Source organism: Mus musculus, chromosome 8 (assembly GCF_000001635.26).
Source record: "Mus musculus strain C57BL/6J chromosome 8, GRCm38.p6 C57BL/6J".
Classification (NCBI taxonomy): Eukaryota; Metazoa; Chordata; class Mammalia; order Rodentia; family Muridae; genus Mus; species Mus musculus.
In genome coordinates, this window is record NC_000074.6 from 119,083,346 (window position 1) to 119,097,507 (window position 14,162).

Consider the following 14,162-nt stretch of genomic DNA (forward strand, 5'->3'; position numbering starts at 1 on the left):
GACTCAGAGGTGAAGAACACTCTCATGCAGAAGACCTGGGCTTGGCTCCCAGCACCCTTGTTGAGTGCCTCAAAACTACCTGTAACTCCAGCTTCAGAGGGTCTGGCAGGTGCTTCTGCCTAGGTGGTCACCCCTATACATGTAGCATATGCTTACACAGACAGACAGACAGACAGACAGACAGACAGACACACACCCATATAAGTAAAAATAAATGTTCAAGAAGTATCTTAAAGCTAGGCAAGAGATGATTTAAAGCCATCCCACCCTTCTCTTACTTCCTCTTGGCTCCCACTCCCATTCGGTTTACTAATGTCCCGCCAAGCACAGAGCCTCGTTTTTTCTGGTCTTGAGAGCTCTTATGCTCCCGTGACAATGACACCTCTGCTGACTAGATGTCAATGTCTCGTTCATTCTGTGACAACCAAAATCATCTGCAGACATTGCCCAATGCCCCCCCGCCCAGTGGTGAAACTACACTGACCCAAGGAAGATTGGACTCACTTTGTAAAACCCGTTAAATCTGTTAAAGGACTGACGCACACAGAACATCTTTTTAGTTAGTTTTGTAGTATTGTGGAACTGCATGTTCACACTTAGGAATTTCAGCTGCTTCATTCTGTGCCAACATTCACATTTCTCTTTATTAGGGTGGACAATAAGGACCATGTCTCCACTTATACTTGCTTCTTTAGGATGTTTTAGGCATGACCAGATAATTCAGCAGAGAGCACCCCTCTATCCTTCATCAAAAAATGGATAATTTGAAAAATATATAGAACTATTTTAATATATATAATTATATGTTTATACAGAATATATGTGTGATATATAATATTTAGTGATATGTATAATTATGTATATAATTAATAAATATGTAAGACCCATTTTAATTGGTTTAAGAAAAATATCACCTAAAAGATAAAGGAGCTGGGGCCACAACAGAGTTGGTAAAGTGTCTGCCTCACAAGCATGAGACCTGGGTTTGGTCCCCAAAGCTGAGGTTTTAAACAGTATGCTTTAAACCTAGCGCTAGAAGACAGAGTCAGAAGGATTCCTGGGACTTGCTGGGAAATCAGCCTACCTGAATGGGTGAGCCCAGGTCAGTGGGAGTCCCTGCACCCTCCACAAAATAAGAAGATGGATGGGTCTTAAGGAACCATCCTCCTTCTTCTGTGTAAGCATGCATAGGCAGCACACACACACATACACTCATACTTTCACACATATGTGCACATATACACACAAGCACACACACATGCATACATTCACATACACATACACGGACAAATACATAAATGCAAACATACAACACATACACACATGCACCTACATACACACTTATACACTCATGCATTCACACACATACACCCTCATGCATGCACACACACATACACAAACTTGCATGTGCACACATATACACATAAAGGCACATGCATGCACGTATGCATGCACATATACATATACATTAATCCGTACACACACAGAGACACAGGCACATACTTGCACACACACAGACACTCATGCACATACATACACACACATACATACACATGCACACACATACATACACTTGTGCACGTGCACACGTACACACACGCACACACACTCCCAGGCATACAGCAACATAGTGACTGCTGACAGGCGGGATCTCGGTTTGGCTTGTTAGTTACTTAGGATCTCAGAAACAATTATTTTTTCCTAAAGCCTAGCCTGCCTGGCTTAATTAAAAAGTGGCTCCCCAGACAAACAAGACGCAGACTGCTGAGAGACTAAAACAATCTTAAGGTGAGTCCATCCCCATCACTCCTTTACTCACATCAAAACCCAACAAGCTTTGGAAGCAGATGGGAGACAGCCATTGCAAATGTGTCATAACTTATTACATATTTGACTGCCAATTTGTACTTTAAAAAAACCCAACTAGCTCCAGGGAAGGAGAGAAAATTGGAGAGGCGAAGTCTATTGCATTTCAAATCAAGTCAGTGGTAATCGCAGCCGCCCCGGAGACACTTAGGGGCTACAATTAAACGGAGTTAGCAACCACCTCGAAATTGAAGGCACGCTCACTTTGAAGGCCAGAGTTGGCATCCTGGTTGGTAGCACCTATTCAACACAGACCTGCAACCAGAGGGTAGACTTTGCAGGACTTTAATTCTGTGTGCTGGAAATGAAAGTCCAACTCTACCTAGCAACAAAGCAACCGCTGCCAGCACACACCTTTGCTTGGCTTAGCTTTGATGATGGCTTTATTGGTGGCTCCCAAAACCCATCTGTGAGGCGCTGACATTTGGCAACTATGTTGCAGTTTGTTCTCCGCAGGTTTTGTTTCTCTTTCCTGCACCTGTTTCTTTGTATTTTTAGTCTAACTCTTAAACCTGCTGAGTTACCTATTTAAAATGGGAAAGTCCCACATTGAAACTAAAGTCTCTGTTGAATTATGTATCATTTTTCTAACTTGTGTGTACTGAGTCATTAATTTATATGCCTTTACCAGTTGTCTATTGCCACACTAGAATTCCATGCCTTATAAAATAGAAGCCATGTATTTGTTCATGATTTACAAGTTGGGAAGGGCTCAGCTGGGCTCACCGGAGATTGCTGTCCCTAGGCTGATCTTAGCTGGAGGCTGTCCCGTAAAAGATGCTTTCAACCTTCAGTGTCAGTGGAGGGTCAGCCAGGGACAGTCAAGGGCAGCCCAGCTTTTACAGAAGAGGCTGGGTTCTAGGAAGCTAAGTTCTGTGTGTAGAACTCCAAAGCTTCTGTTCTTCTGGTCAAAGAACGTCCCATGGCTCACCCCACAGTCATTGTGAGAAGGAACTACACATGAATCCGGCTGAACTTCAGTGAACAGCTGAAGCCACTAATGGAGCTGCCGTTTCCTAACCACTAACACAGGGCTTCCTGATCCCTGGTACCAAGCATTTCAAATAAGTGGATCTGCTTTGAATACTTGATCATCCCTAAGAAACTAACTGCATATTACAGTTTGGATTTTTTCCCCCTGAATTAGTGATTGCCATGGTTACTGGAAAGCAACAGAATCCTACTTTCTTGGTTAATATTAAGTATACAGAAAAAGGTAAGGATGAGGAATGACTTGGTAAAGTAATTGCCATACAGGCATTAATTAATTAATTCATTAATTAATAAGGTTGTAATGCAAACTGAGTTGAGATTCTCCCAGCCTCCATGTAAAAGGCTGGGCATGATGACATGTGCCTGCAACCTTGATACTGAGAGGAGAGTAGATGCAGGAGGACCGCTGGGTTCACTGGCCAGCTAATCTAGTCAAGTCAGCAAGCTCCAGGCTCAGTGAGAGTGATGGAGGAAGTCACATGGCACTTCTGGACTCTGCATGCGTGCCCACACAGGTACATATGCATCTACACACACACACACACACACACACACACACACACACACACATACACAGGACCTGACAAGACATCTCAGTGGAGAAGGGACCTACCTCCCTTTGAAAGCACGAGGTTCTGAGTTCTAATCTCCAGCACCAACATAAAAAGCTAGAGTCATGAATACCTATAACCCCAGCACTGATGGGACAGAAACGGGAGGACTGCTGGGTACTGAATGGCGGTTAGCCTAGCTCCAGATTCAATGAGAATCCCGGTCCTAATTGACTAAAGCAAACAGTGGCCGGGCAGGATATCAGAGGTCCTCCTCTGGCCTCCACATGCACATATGGGCATGCACATCAATGGGTATGCATACACTACAGAGGGGAGGAAGGGAGACTGCAGGAAACAGAAAACTCAAATGAACCAGTAACTTAGACAAAATAGGCCTCTTTTTTTTTAATTAGGTATTTTCTTCATTTATATTTCAAATGCTATCCCAAAGTCCCCCAGACCCTCCCTCCCCCACTCCCCTCCCCCCACTCCCCTCCCCCCACTCCCACTTCTTGGCCCTGGCATTCCCCCGTACTGAGGCATATAAAGTTTGCAAGACCAAGGGATCTCTCTTCCCAATGATGGCCAACTAGGCAATCTTCTGATACATATGCAGCTAGAGACACGAGCTCTGAGGGTACTGGTTAGTTCATATTGTTGTTCCACCTGTAGGGTTGCAGACCCCTTTAGCTCCTTGGGTACTTTCTCTAGCTCCTCCATTGGGGGCCCTGTGTTCCATCCAAAAGCTGACTGTGAGCATCCACTTCTGTGTTTGCCAGGCCCCGGCATAGCCTCACAAGAGACAGCTATATCAGTGGGAACAAAACACCCATGGAAAGAGTTACAGAGACAAAGTTTGGAGCTGAGACGAAAGGATGGACCATCTAGAGACTGCCATACCCGGGGATCCATCCCATAATCAGCCTCCAAACGCTGACACCATTGCATACACCAGCAAAATAGGCCTCTTAACAGCCAAAGTGTTTATCTGCTAACAGAACCAAAAGCATGCTCTTTGCAGCTGAAGGGGAATCACTATGACGTCACTCAAGGTCAAAAAGTAAAAAGTAATAAAATTCAAGCAGTGTCTACTGAGCCTGCCCGCTTTCCTCCTTTGGCCCTTCTGGTTCCACTTAATTACCTTTACTTTTAACATTTCCAGCAAATGTCCAGCACAGCAACATTGTAACAACTTCTTTTAAACTGCCGACTCCCATCTGTGCCCGAAGAGTCGGAAGTCTGGCTTCCCACAGACTGTGTGTCAGTAGCACAGTGGGTACCACTGTGGAAAACACCTGAGCCCTTAGGTGGCTTCTGTCCCCAATACTCCTGATGGAGTGAGGGGACTGTAATCTTGTGAGCTGTCTTAGGAGGGTCCTGCAGCTTTGGAATCTTCCCTCTGCTTGTCTCCCTAGGACAGAGAGTTGACCTACTTCTCCCAACCCACTTGCCAGGAGAGCATTGGAGTAACGAGCAAACACCCCTGCAATCCAGATAGAGGGAGTGGCTTGGGTGGACACATCATCACAGGGACATAAAGCATACCTGAGATGGATGCAGGTCAGCTGGGAATAGGACACCATGACATCCCCCTAAGATGTTATCACCCCCGACCTGGTGCCTGGACACAGAGGGCTACACACTGAGGTCCCTGGGACAGTAGTGCTGTCAAAAGAGGAGCCAAAGTCATTGAGAGCTCATCCCCAAAACTTACCTCATTCCAAACTCTCTCTGCCTAGCACCACCCGAAAACTGTGGGAGGTGTCTGTGTTGGTGAATGACAGTCCCTGGGTAATGATCAAGGGCCAGAGGAGATGGATATGAAAAGCTGTTTCTCCCATCCTCCATCCCATCCCCTCCTCTTTTTCCTGCCCTTTGAAATCTTCCCTCGGCACGTCACTCTGAGACAGAGAGCTGACTTCCTTCGAACCCACACACATGCCAGGAAAGCATTGGGGGTAATGAGCAAACACCCCTGAAATCCAGTTAGGGGGAGTGGCTTGGAATGTGTACATCATCAAAGCAGACCTGAGATAGATGCAGGTGAACTGGAAGCTGGACACCATTTACATCCCTAAGATGTCATTTAAGCTTACATGGATGGCTTTCCAGGAACGCAGGGAGTGTGGAGCATGGGCAGCCTCTGGGTGCCCAGCAGGCAGAGTGGTTGTCTTTTGTATCATCATTTATATGTCAGTTCCTATGTTTTCGTGGATGCTGAGGTCACAGGAAGGAGAGCTATGTGTGTGCATTCCTCACAGGTCTAGTCACAGAGAAAGCATGAGCTAGACTCGAGGTGGTCTGATCCCACAAGGTGTACCCTGTCAACACTTCCCTGTGCAATGTGACCCTCCAAATTGAGCTCTAAAGTATGGTCATCAAAAATCATAATACCAGCACTATCCGGGGATAGCTCAGCTGGTTAAATGCTTGCTTTGCAAGCATGAGGACCTGAGTTCGAGCCCCAACAGCCATGTTTTTAAAATGCAAGGTATGGGAGAGAGGCACATACTTACGATCCCAGGGCTAGGGAGGCAGGGACATATGGGTCCCCTGAGCTCATACACCCTGTAAGGTCTGCAGCTGCCTGCACCACACTGCTGGCATAGGGTAATCTTAGGGTCCAAAGCCAGTGATAACATCTTAGGGGGATGTCATGGTGTCCTATTTCCAGCTGACCTGCATCCATCTCAGGTATGCTTTATGTCCCTGTGATGATGTGTCCACCCAAGCCACTCCCTCTATCTGGATTGCAGGGGTGTTTGCTCGTTACTCCAATGCTCTCCTGGCAAGTGGGTTGGGAAAAGTAGGTCAACTCTCTGTCCTAGGGTGTTCAGGGGTGTTTGCTCATTACCCCCAATGCTTTCCTGGCATGTGTATGGGGAGAAGAAAGTCAGCTCTCTGTCTCAGAGTGACGTGCAGAGGGAAGATTTCAAAGGACAGGAAAAAGGAGGGGATGGGATGGAGGATGGGAGAAACAGCTTTTCATATCCATCTCCTCTGGCCCTTGATCTGTCTCCACAAAAGAGTGGTTAGTGCCTAAGGAATGGTACCCATAGTTATCTTTGGACATCTATAAGAGTACACACACGCAAACATACACACACACATACCATTAAAACTTGCATCTTTCTTGGACTTGCCATATATGTAGGAAGAATGAAGAAGAGGGTTAAAGATATTTGATATTACAATGTTCCGTACACTTCCAAAAGGCTACAATGTGGATAGAGGACAGTGTGTCTATGGAACCAACATTTTGTGATAGAATGGAGAAAGTGGGAGAAATCCCATGAAGTTTTTGTGTGTGTCTCTGTGTCTGTGTGTCTGTGGGTGTGCCTGCTGCTGTGTTGTGACACACAAGAACTTTGCTTGGCAACATCTCCTGGCTCTGTTCATATGCCTTAGCATTGCACAGCCTAAAGCTGCCCTTGCATCACTGCTGGAAGTACAGTGCACAGACATAAACGCCTATGGCATATAATTCATCTGTAAGAATAATGATTTTCTAAAAAGGAGTCTGATGCTTGGTGACCAAACAAAGGACGACGTTTTGGAATATATATATATATTATTCCAGTATATGTGGTGGGGCATGCTGATAATAAGTAAGTGTTGGGTGCTTAGCCCTAACTGGGGTGTCTCTACCTCCCTCCCTCCCTCCCCCAAGGCTCTGGGACCACCATGGAAGGGGTAGGGAAGGAAGTGAGAAGCCAGAGATGCTAGGAGCACAGGGATATGACATGGCTGCGACATTTATGAACTCACTATAGTTACAATGACCAGGGCAAGATCAATACAACAATATCAGCCAGGAGCCAACGGGCAACACCATTGGACTCAACATGAAAGGGAAAGGGAGAGAGTATGATGGGGATACAGGTGCTCAGAGGTATCCAGAGATGGTGAGGGGAGCCTGGGCATAGATAAGGTCAAGGTATATATGTGTGAGATTGTCAAATAGTAAACAAAATATGAAAAGAAAAAATCAAAAGATAAAGGAATGTCACACGTGGTGCACACTGAGACATCTTTTAGAGCCCTGCCCCCACCCCAAGGCCAGCTAGAAGAAGTCCATTGTTGGCAAGGGCTCATAGACTCACAGTCGCAGGAAGCCAAGTTCAGGTGTGTTGATTCCATGGTCAAGACACCAGAAAGCAGACCTTGGACCTCCTCCATCAGAGATCTACACTGGAGAGGAAGGGGTTCTCTGCCCGAAACAGGACAGAAACCATTGTTCTCAGCCTGTCAGGTTGGCAGATGTATTCTTCTATGACAGAAAATGGCTGGCTAACTTGAGGCTCTCAGCCACCAACCTGCAATTCTTTCATTTTTCTCCAGAGGGCTACTGCTGGGTTGTCTGGCCCTGGGAGTGACAGGGTGATTATCACTTATTTTGACACTCTGAATATCGTGACGGGGGGGTGGGGGTGGGGACAGAGAGGGATTGTGTGAAGAACCCAATACGGGTCTATCGTGTAATTAGCCTTTTCCTGCCATCCAGAAACACATGCCGCACAAGACAAGCATGGCAGGAGGCTGTCAGGCTGGTGTGGGACAGGTTCTTCCTGGAGTCCCGGACACATGAACTGGAACAGAGCTGAGGCTAAGGTATCTCCACGGACAGTGGGGACATCCACACAGATGCAGCTGTTGACCTTGGGGTTGTCTATGGCCACTGGGTTCAGTTCTTGAAGGAACATCAAACCAAGAGCTGAGTCTGGCTGGTGACTGGTACATACTTTAATGAATGACTCTCAAGGCAAGTTGGGCAAGAGGCCAGGTACTCTCCTCTATAGACAGGACCACAGCTCTGGTCAGTTGAATTAAAACAAAACCCAGGGTATGCAAGTGTGTGGCTTAACACATTGCACATGGGTGGAAGATGAACTGTAAAGATTTGTAAGATGAGTTGAATCATTACAGGGCTCAAATATATACCCATAGGGCTTAGCACATAAAAGTGTATGTGTGTGTTTGTGTGTGTGTGTATGTGTGTGTATGTGTGTATATGTTCAAGGTAATAATATTAGTCACTTTTCTCATTGCTCTGACCAAATATCTGACAAGAAGCAACTGAAAGAGTGTGTGTGGGTGGGTGGAGGGGGTACTTTGGCTCTCAGTTTTAGGGACTACACTCCATGATAGTGGAGAAGATATGACAACACATGGCTCTATGGTGGTGGGATCATGAGGCTGGGACTCCTCAAATTTAGGTGGATCCAAAGCAGAAAGTGGGCGGGAAGCAAGTTCAAGCTATAAAATATCAAGGGCCATCACCAGTGATCTGCTTCCTCCAACAAGACTCCACCTCCCAAAGTTTGTACAACCTCCCAAAATAGTGCCACCAGCTGGGGATCGAGCGCGTGAAGACACGAGCCTGTAGGTGACATCTCACACTAAAACCTCAGCAGCTCTGTCCTTTCGTGCTGCGTGGAGTAGAACAGAAGTGGAATTTCCTAAGGAGAAAAGTGAGCTATGTCTCTACACCTGGGTAAAGACAAAGGCAAGGCTTTAAGCTAGTCTTTCTTATTTCCCAACAATCGATTTAAGTGTAGGCATTTTCTGTGTACCTGTTGGGTTATCTCAGGGTAAACCTGGGTCTCTCCTCTGATCAACTCTTTGAGAACAAAGATGTCCAGCATGAGCATCCCCGTGCACACTGAGGCGCTTCACCCGGAGTCTTTTCCACCTCCCCTGATCATCCAAACTCGAGTGTGAATCCCAGGGCCATGGTGACTTCGGTTCTCTACTTTCATTTCTTCCTTCAGCCATGACTTCAATTAAATGAAGATCGGTGAACAGTTTCAATCAATTAGGCATTCAGCAGACACTAGCCAAGGGAGATCTACTGTGTCAAGTGTACTTAACCTGAGATGTTGGTGAAGAATTGATGAGGGCAAGGTTCCTTCTCTGCCTTCAGCCAAAAGGAGCTCACATGCTCCTAGAAGCTCACATGGCTTGAAATCTGTCAGTAAGTTATGCAGAGAGTCTTGGGTGGCCCTCTCTTCCGAGGTTAGGGAGCTACCAACTCAGTGGGCTGAGGGTGACTATATAGAGCCACTTGGGTAAGAAACTCCCACTTCATTCACAACATGCTTAGCGTGCATAATTAACACTATCTCCCAACGTCTGGGGCGCAAGTAGAGATCTGCTTCTGCCAAGAATGTTCAATACCTGTCTTGGACCCCATATTTTCTCTACAGTATTTCAAAGGCAAAGAAACAAGATATGTAGTAGACACACCTTGCAACACATAGCTAACAGCAGCATGGGTGAAGTTCATCAAAACTTCACCTAAGCTCTAGGAGTGCATTATTAACCTGACCGCTCACACTTAATGGTTAAAAGTCTGACTCTGATTAATTGTAGGAGAATAAATCAATGTTCTAGCTTTGACGGTGGGAGGAACGTGTAAGCTTTAAAAAAAAAATCTGGGATCCAGGGTGAGCTCAATAAACTCAGTGTTTTATTTAAGCTTCTGGATATATATATATATACTATTCCACTGAAACTACAGCTCTCCTGCCATTTAGGTCACTTCAGGTAACAGTTCTGGTTGGGTACGTCACCCTGAGCATCATCATGATGCTCAAAACGTCATCAGGATAAGTAGCCATATTTGTCTGGTTGGGTTCTAGGCTGTCAGTGTTCATGACTGCACTGTTTTTAAAGTTAAGTATTAGTTGCAGAATGGCTGCATCCACTCTGTGAGAGCATGACAGATTAGACCAGCCTTGTTCCTTCATGACCAGCCCAACCCCATTACCCTCTCTCTCCTCAGATTTCACCCGCATGACCAATATGAGGCTTCACTGTTGCAAACCTTCCATTCTCCTTAGATGCAGATAGCACCTGCACCGTGCACGCCTGCTGTGGGAGTTTCCATGGCAAGGATGTTCATTCACAAAAGTGGCGAATGAGTTGCTCGCCACACTGATGTATTTTATTTGATTGTGTAACCTGGAGTGTTGTCTATGGTATACCATATCAGATCTGCCCCCAAACAACTTCAAAGGCTTTCCTAATAGGCAGGTGCTAGCCTCTTCTTGATTACCCTATTGTTAGACAGCTAGGCTGATTCCAAATTTCCTGCCACCACAGAGAGTCTACCCATGAGCTTTCTTGTGCAAACTGCTTGACATGAGCTTCCCCAAGAGTTGATGCCAAGAAGGCAAATGTATTATTTTCCCTCAGTTATTTTCCCTCAGTGAAGCCCAGTTATCCTTGTAAGTCAATATCCTGGTCTCCCTTTGTACTGGCTGGTTTTGTGTGTCAACTTGACACAGACTGGAGTTATCACAGAGAAAGGTGAGGAAATGCCTCCATGAGATCCAGCTGTGGGGCATTTTCTCAATTAGTGGTCAAGGAGGGGGGGGCCCTTGTGGGTGGTACCATCCCTGGGCTGGTAGTCTCAGGTTCTATAAGAAAGCAAGCTGAGCAAGCCAGGGGAAGCAAGCCAGTAAAGAACACCCCTCCATGGCCTCTGCATCAACTCCTGCTTACTGATCTAATTGAGTTCCAGTCCTGACTTCCTTTGGTGATGAACAGCAGTGTGGACATGTAAGCTTTCCTCCCCAGCTTGCTTCTTCTTGGTGATGGTGTTTTGTGCAAGAATAGAAACCCTGACTAAGACACTCTTCATGTTAGCAGTGTGTGAGTAAGACCCTCACAAAAGATGGCACACTACCAGCCCAGGCATTGCCAAGCAGTCTGTTTCTTCATGGACGGAGGTCCTGTGCCCGTGACTCCTGCTTGTGTTGGCAAGGTTGCACCATGTCACCATCCTCTCTATGCTGATAGTACCTGAGGGTGGCAGCTGTCTAGCAGTGTTAAGACTGCCTCGTGTCCTCTTTTCCTGGTGTAGCTTTTCCTTGAAGGCCCTTATCCTTCACCTCGCTGGTACCTTCTCACCCCATGGGTAGCTGCATCGAGAACCTCCTCGGAGCCTGGGCCAGAGAAGCCGCTCTTTGCTCCCTCCATTCCCCACTAATGATTTCTGCCCCTTTATGTATCCATCTCCCTCTCTGAGCTCCGGGATGCTATGATGTATGACCGACCCCCTTTGTGCTTCTATTTCCCCAGCACCTGTCCCAGGCCCTGGCAGGCATCCCGTGAGAGTTTCAGAAGCTCTTGTCACAGAGCCACATCCCAAATGCAATGGAAGCCTGTAAAAATAAATCGCACATCAGCAGAAGAAAAAATTAAGCTGTCACTCCACAGAACAGGGGAGCTTTCTTTTCTGTATTTCGGGTCCTTTAATGTGATAGAGCAGGCAGGAGAAGCAGAGCTCAGGAAATGATTTGTCTTTTTAATTCAGAGAGTGATGGGCAGGCTATTCCCTCGCCGTTGCCCACTGGGGAGAGGCCCTGACCATCCTGCCCCTTTGATAACTGTCTCCTACCCTTTGGCCCTGCCCTCCTTAGGGACCACGGTGATGCGGATGACAGCGTTTGATGCAGATGACCCGGCTACTGACAATGCTCTCCTGAGGTACAACATCCGTCAGCAGACGCCTGACAAGCCATCTCCTAACATGTTCTACATCGATCCCGAGAAAGGAGACATTGTCACCGTGGTGTCACCTGCGCTGCTGGACCGGGAGGTGAGCGGAAAGGATTCTGTTTTCTTCTTTGTGAGAATGGAGCACAGCTCCCCACCAAAGAGAACATATGGGAGTCAAGGGCACTCGAGACCGTAAAGGCAGGAATGAGATGTTTACACATAGTGTGGTGGCTGGATCTCAATAGATAAACAGGTTGGGATGTGACCCAGCCAGGCACTCTGCAGGGCTGGGTGGCCCTGGCTATTTCTAGTCTTTCCACCAGATGATCTATCTAACCATTCTTCAGACTCTTGAGTTCCCTGTAGAAGGGAAGGCAAGGTCACATGGGGGAGGGGAAGAAGGGGGGCATAGCTCTTTCCAAAATTACCCAGTCTGTCCTTGGTACAGCCAAGAAGTTCTATCCATGTCTGCCCCCTGTCTTCCCGCCATCTCTGCCTTTCCCCTATAAGCCCTCTGTAAAATCACCCATCCCTCAGTTCACATGTCGTCATGCAGAGATGCCCTGAGCCTCTGTTGAACCCCATATTGACTTTTTGCTCTTTCACCCAGTGTTTTAAAAGCTTTTAGAATTCGGGGCCCTAACAAAACGTTTCAGTATAATATTTCCTTTCTTTAACTCCTATGTCAAAGTCTTCTGAAAATGAGCCATCTGAGAAACCTTAGGCCTCATTTCCCTTCGCACCATGAGTCTCGGGAGATATCATGCTCAGATAAAGCGAATGCCATCTGACCCATTTAAACTGAGCCTGTGCACGGTCCTTGTCTCTATGTTGGCTCACATGTGCACCGCCACCACCCGATGTGGCCCAGTCCTTTCCTAAGTTCCGGGTCCACCCAGTAGCTCATGTGAAGTCATGCACTACACAGAAGCTGATTTGGGCTCCTAATCATCTCCCGCCCTCCCACTGTCTGAGAGCAGAGCTGGTAACGCAGCTCCTTATTCCAGACGCCTCTAAGCTTGACCCTGGATGCCATTTTCACCTTGTGACTGCCAGCCTTCCTCAATGGGCTCAGCATGGTCCATTTCACTTCAGTGTTCCCAGTGAAGCCATCCTGGGCTTAGATGTCTTCTCATCTCTGTTTTCTCAGCGGTCCCGTGTGTCTCCTAAGAGTCTGGATTAGATCAGCCCCCGCTGAAACTCTACTCTATCCCCCAAGTCTGGTTCATCCCTAGTTTTTAAATTCACACAGTAGCCAACCCACGCCAGGGTGCATATTTCCTTGAACTGTCACCTGTCTCCTTGAAGCATCTACTGGCCTGGTGCCGTATCATTCAAAAAAGGAGTCACTGCTTAAATGTGTTCATTTAAGCTTTAGATTAATTGAACTGAAGCTGAAAAAAACAAAACAAAACAAAACAAAACAAAAAACAAAACAAAACAAAACAAAACAAAACAGTTTCCGGGTCACACTCACCCTTTCCGGGGCTGAGTGTTCACAAGTGGCTATCGGAAGCTGATGCACTCCAGTGACGGCCTAGAATACCATACCGTAAGTCCAGAAAGCTCTGTTGGCCTAGATCACAAATTAAAAATTAAAGCCTGTGAGTGTTTGCCTCTTCACAGCCAAGCGCAGTCCAAGGACCATGACAGTTCTAATTGTACGCTTGTTGACAGAGGGAGAGAGGTGACTTGAGTTGAAATGGCCCCAAGATTTACTCTTCAGGGCTAAGACACTAAAGATTAGCATGGGAAATTACAAGAAGGGAGAGAAAAAGAGAAATTCGTGTTAAATTGTGGTGGCTGCTTTAAAAATGTAATTGTTTCTGGTTTTAAAAACAAAGAGGAGAGTAGAAAATCTTAGTCCTTTCCCTTGAGTTCATTTTCCCATTCTCTTCCCGACCCTCCCCGTTTCCATGGCTACTGGGTTGGATATGTGTGTTTGCATGCACAAGCATGCCTGTGGGTAGGTGTGCTCACGCATGTGCACACAGGTGTGAGGAGCTCAGAAGTCAACACCATCAGAGGTCAGAGGTCGGAGTCTTCCTCTATTGCTTATTTTTGTTAGAGATGGAGCTCTCTCTCGGAAACACTGACCTTACTGTCTCAGCCAGACCTACGGGCCAGTGAGCCCCTGCAATCTGCCTGACCTGATTTCCCAGAGTCAGGATTACAGACATGGACCACACTGTGTCTGGCTTGTGCTTGGTTATAAGGTCCTAAGCTTAAAAGGCATGCACTTTG

General features: G+C 46.6%; 1 protein-coding gene across 4 annotated transcripts in view; it reads left to right on the forward strand.

Moving 5' to 3' along the window:
- Cdh13 (cadherin 13) overlaps positions 1 to 14,162 on the forward strand; it is a 1,184,913-nt gene that overhangs the window by 943,329 nt on the left and 227,422 nt on the right. For all 4 annotated transcript variants that reach the window (XM_017312550.1, NM_019707.5, XM_006530628.3 and 1 more), the window contains one exon: positions 11,840 to 12,018. In XM_017312550.1, coding sequence (XP_017168039.1) covers positions 11,840 to 12,018 — 179 coding nt within the window. The remainder of the gene's footprint in view (positions 1 to 11,839; positions 12,019 to 14,162) is intronic.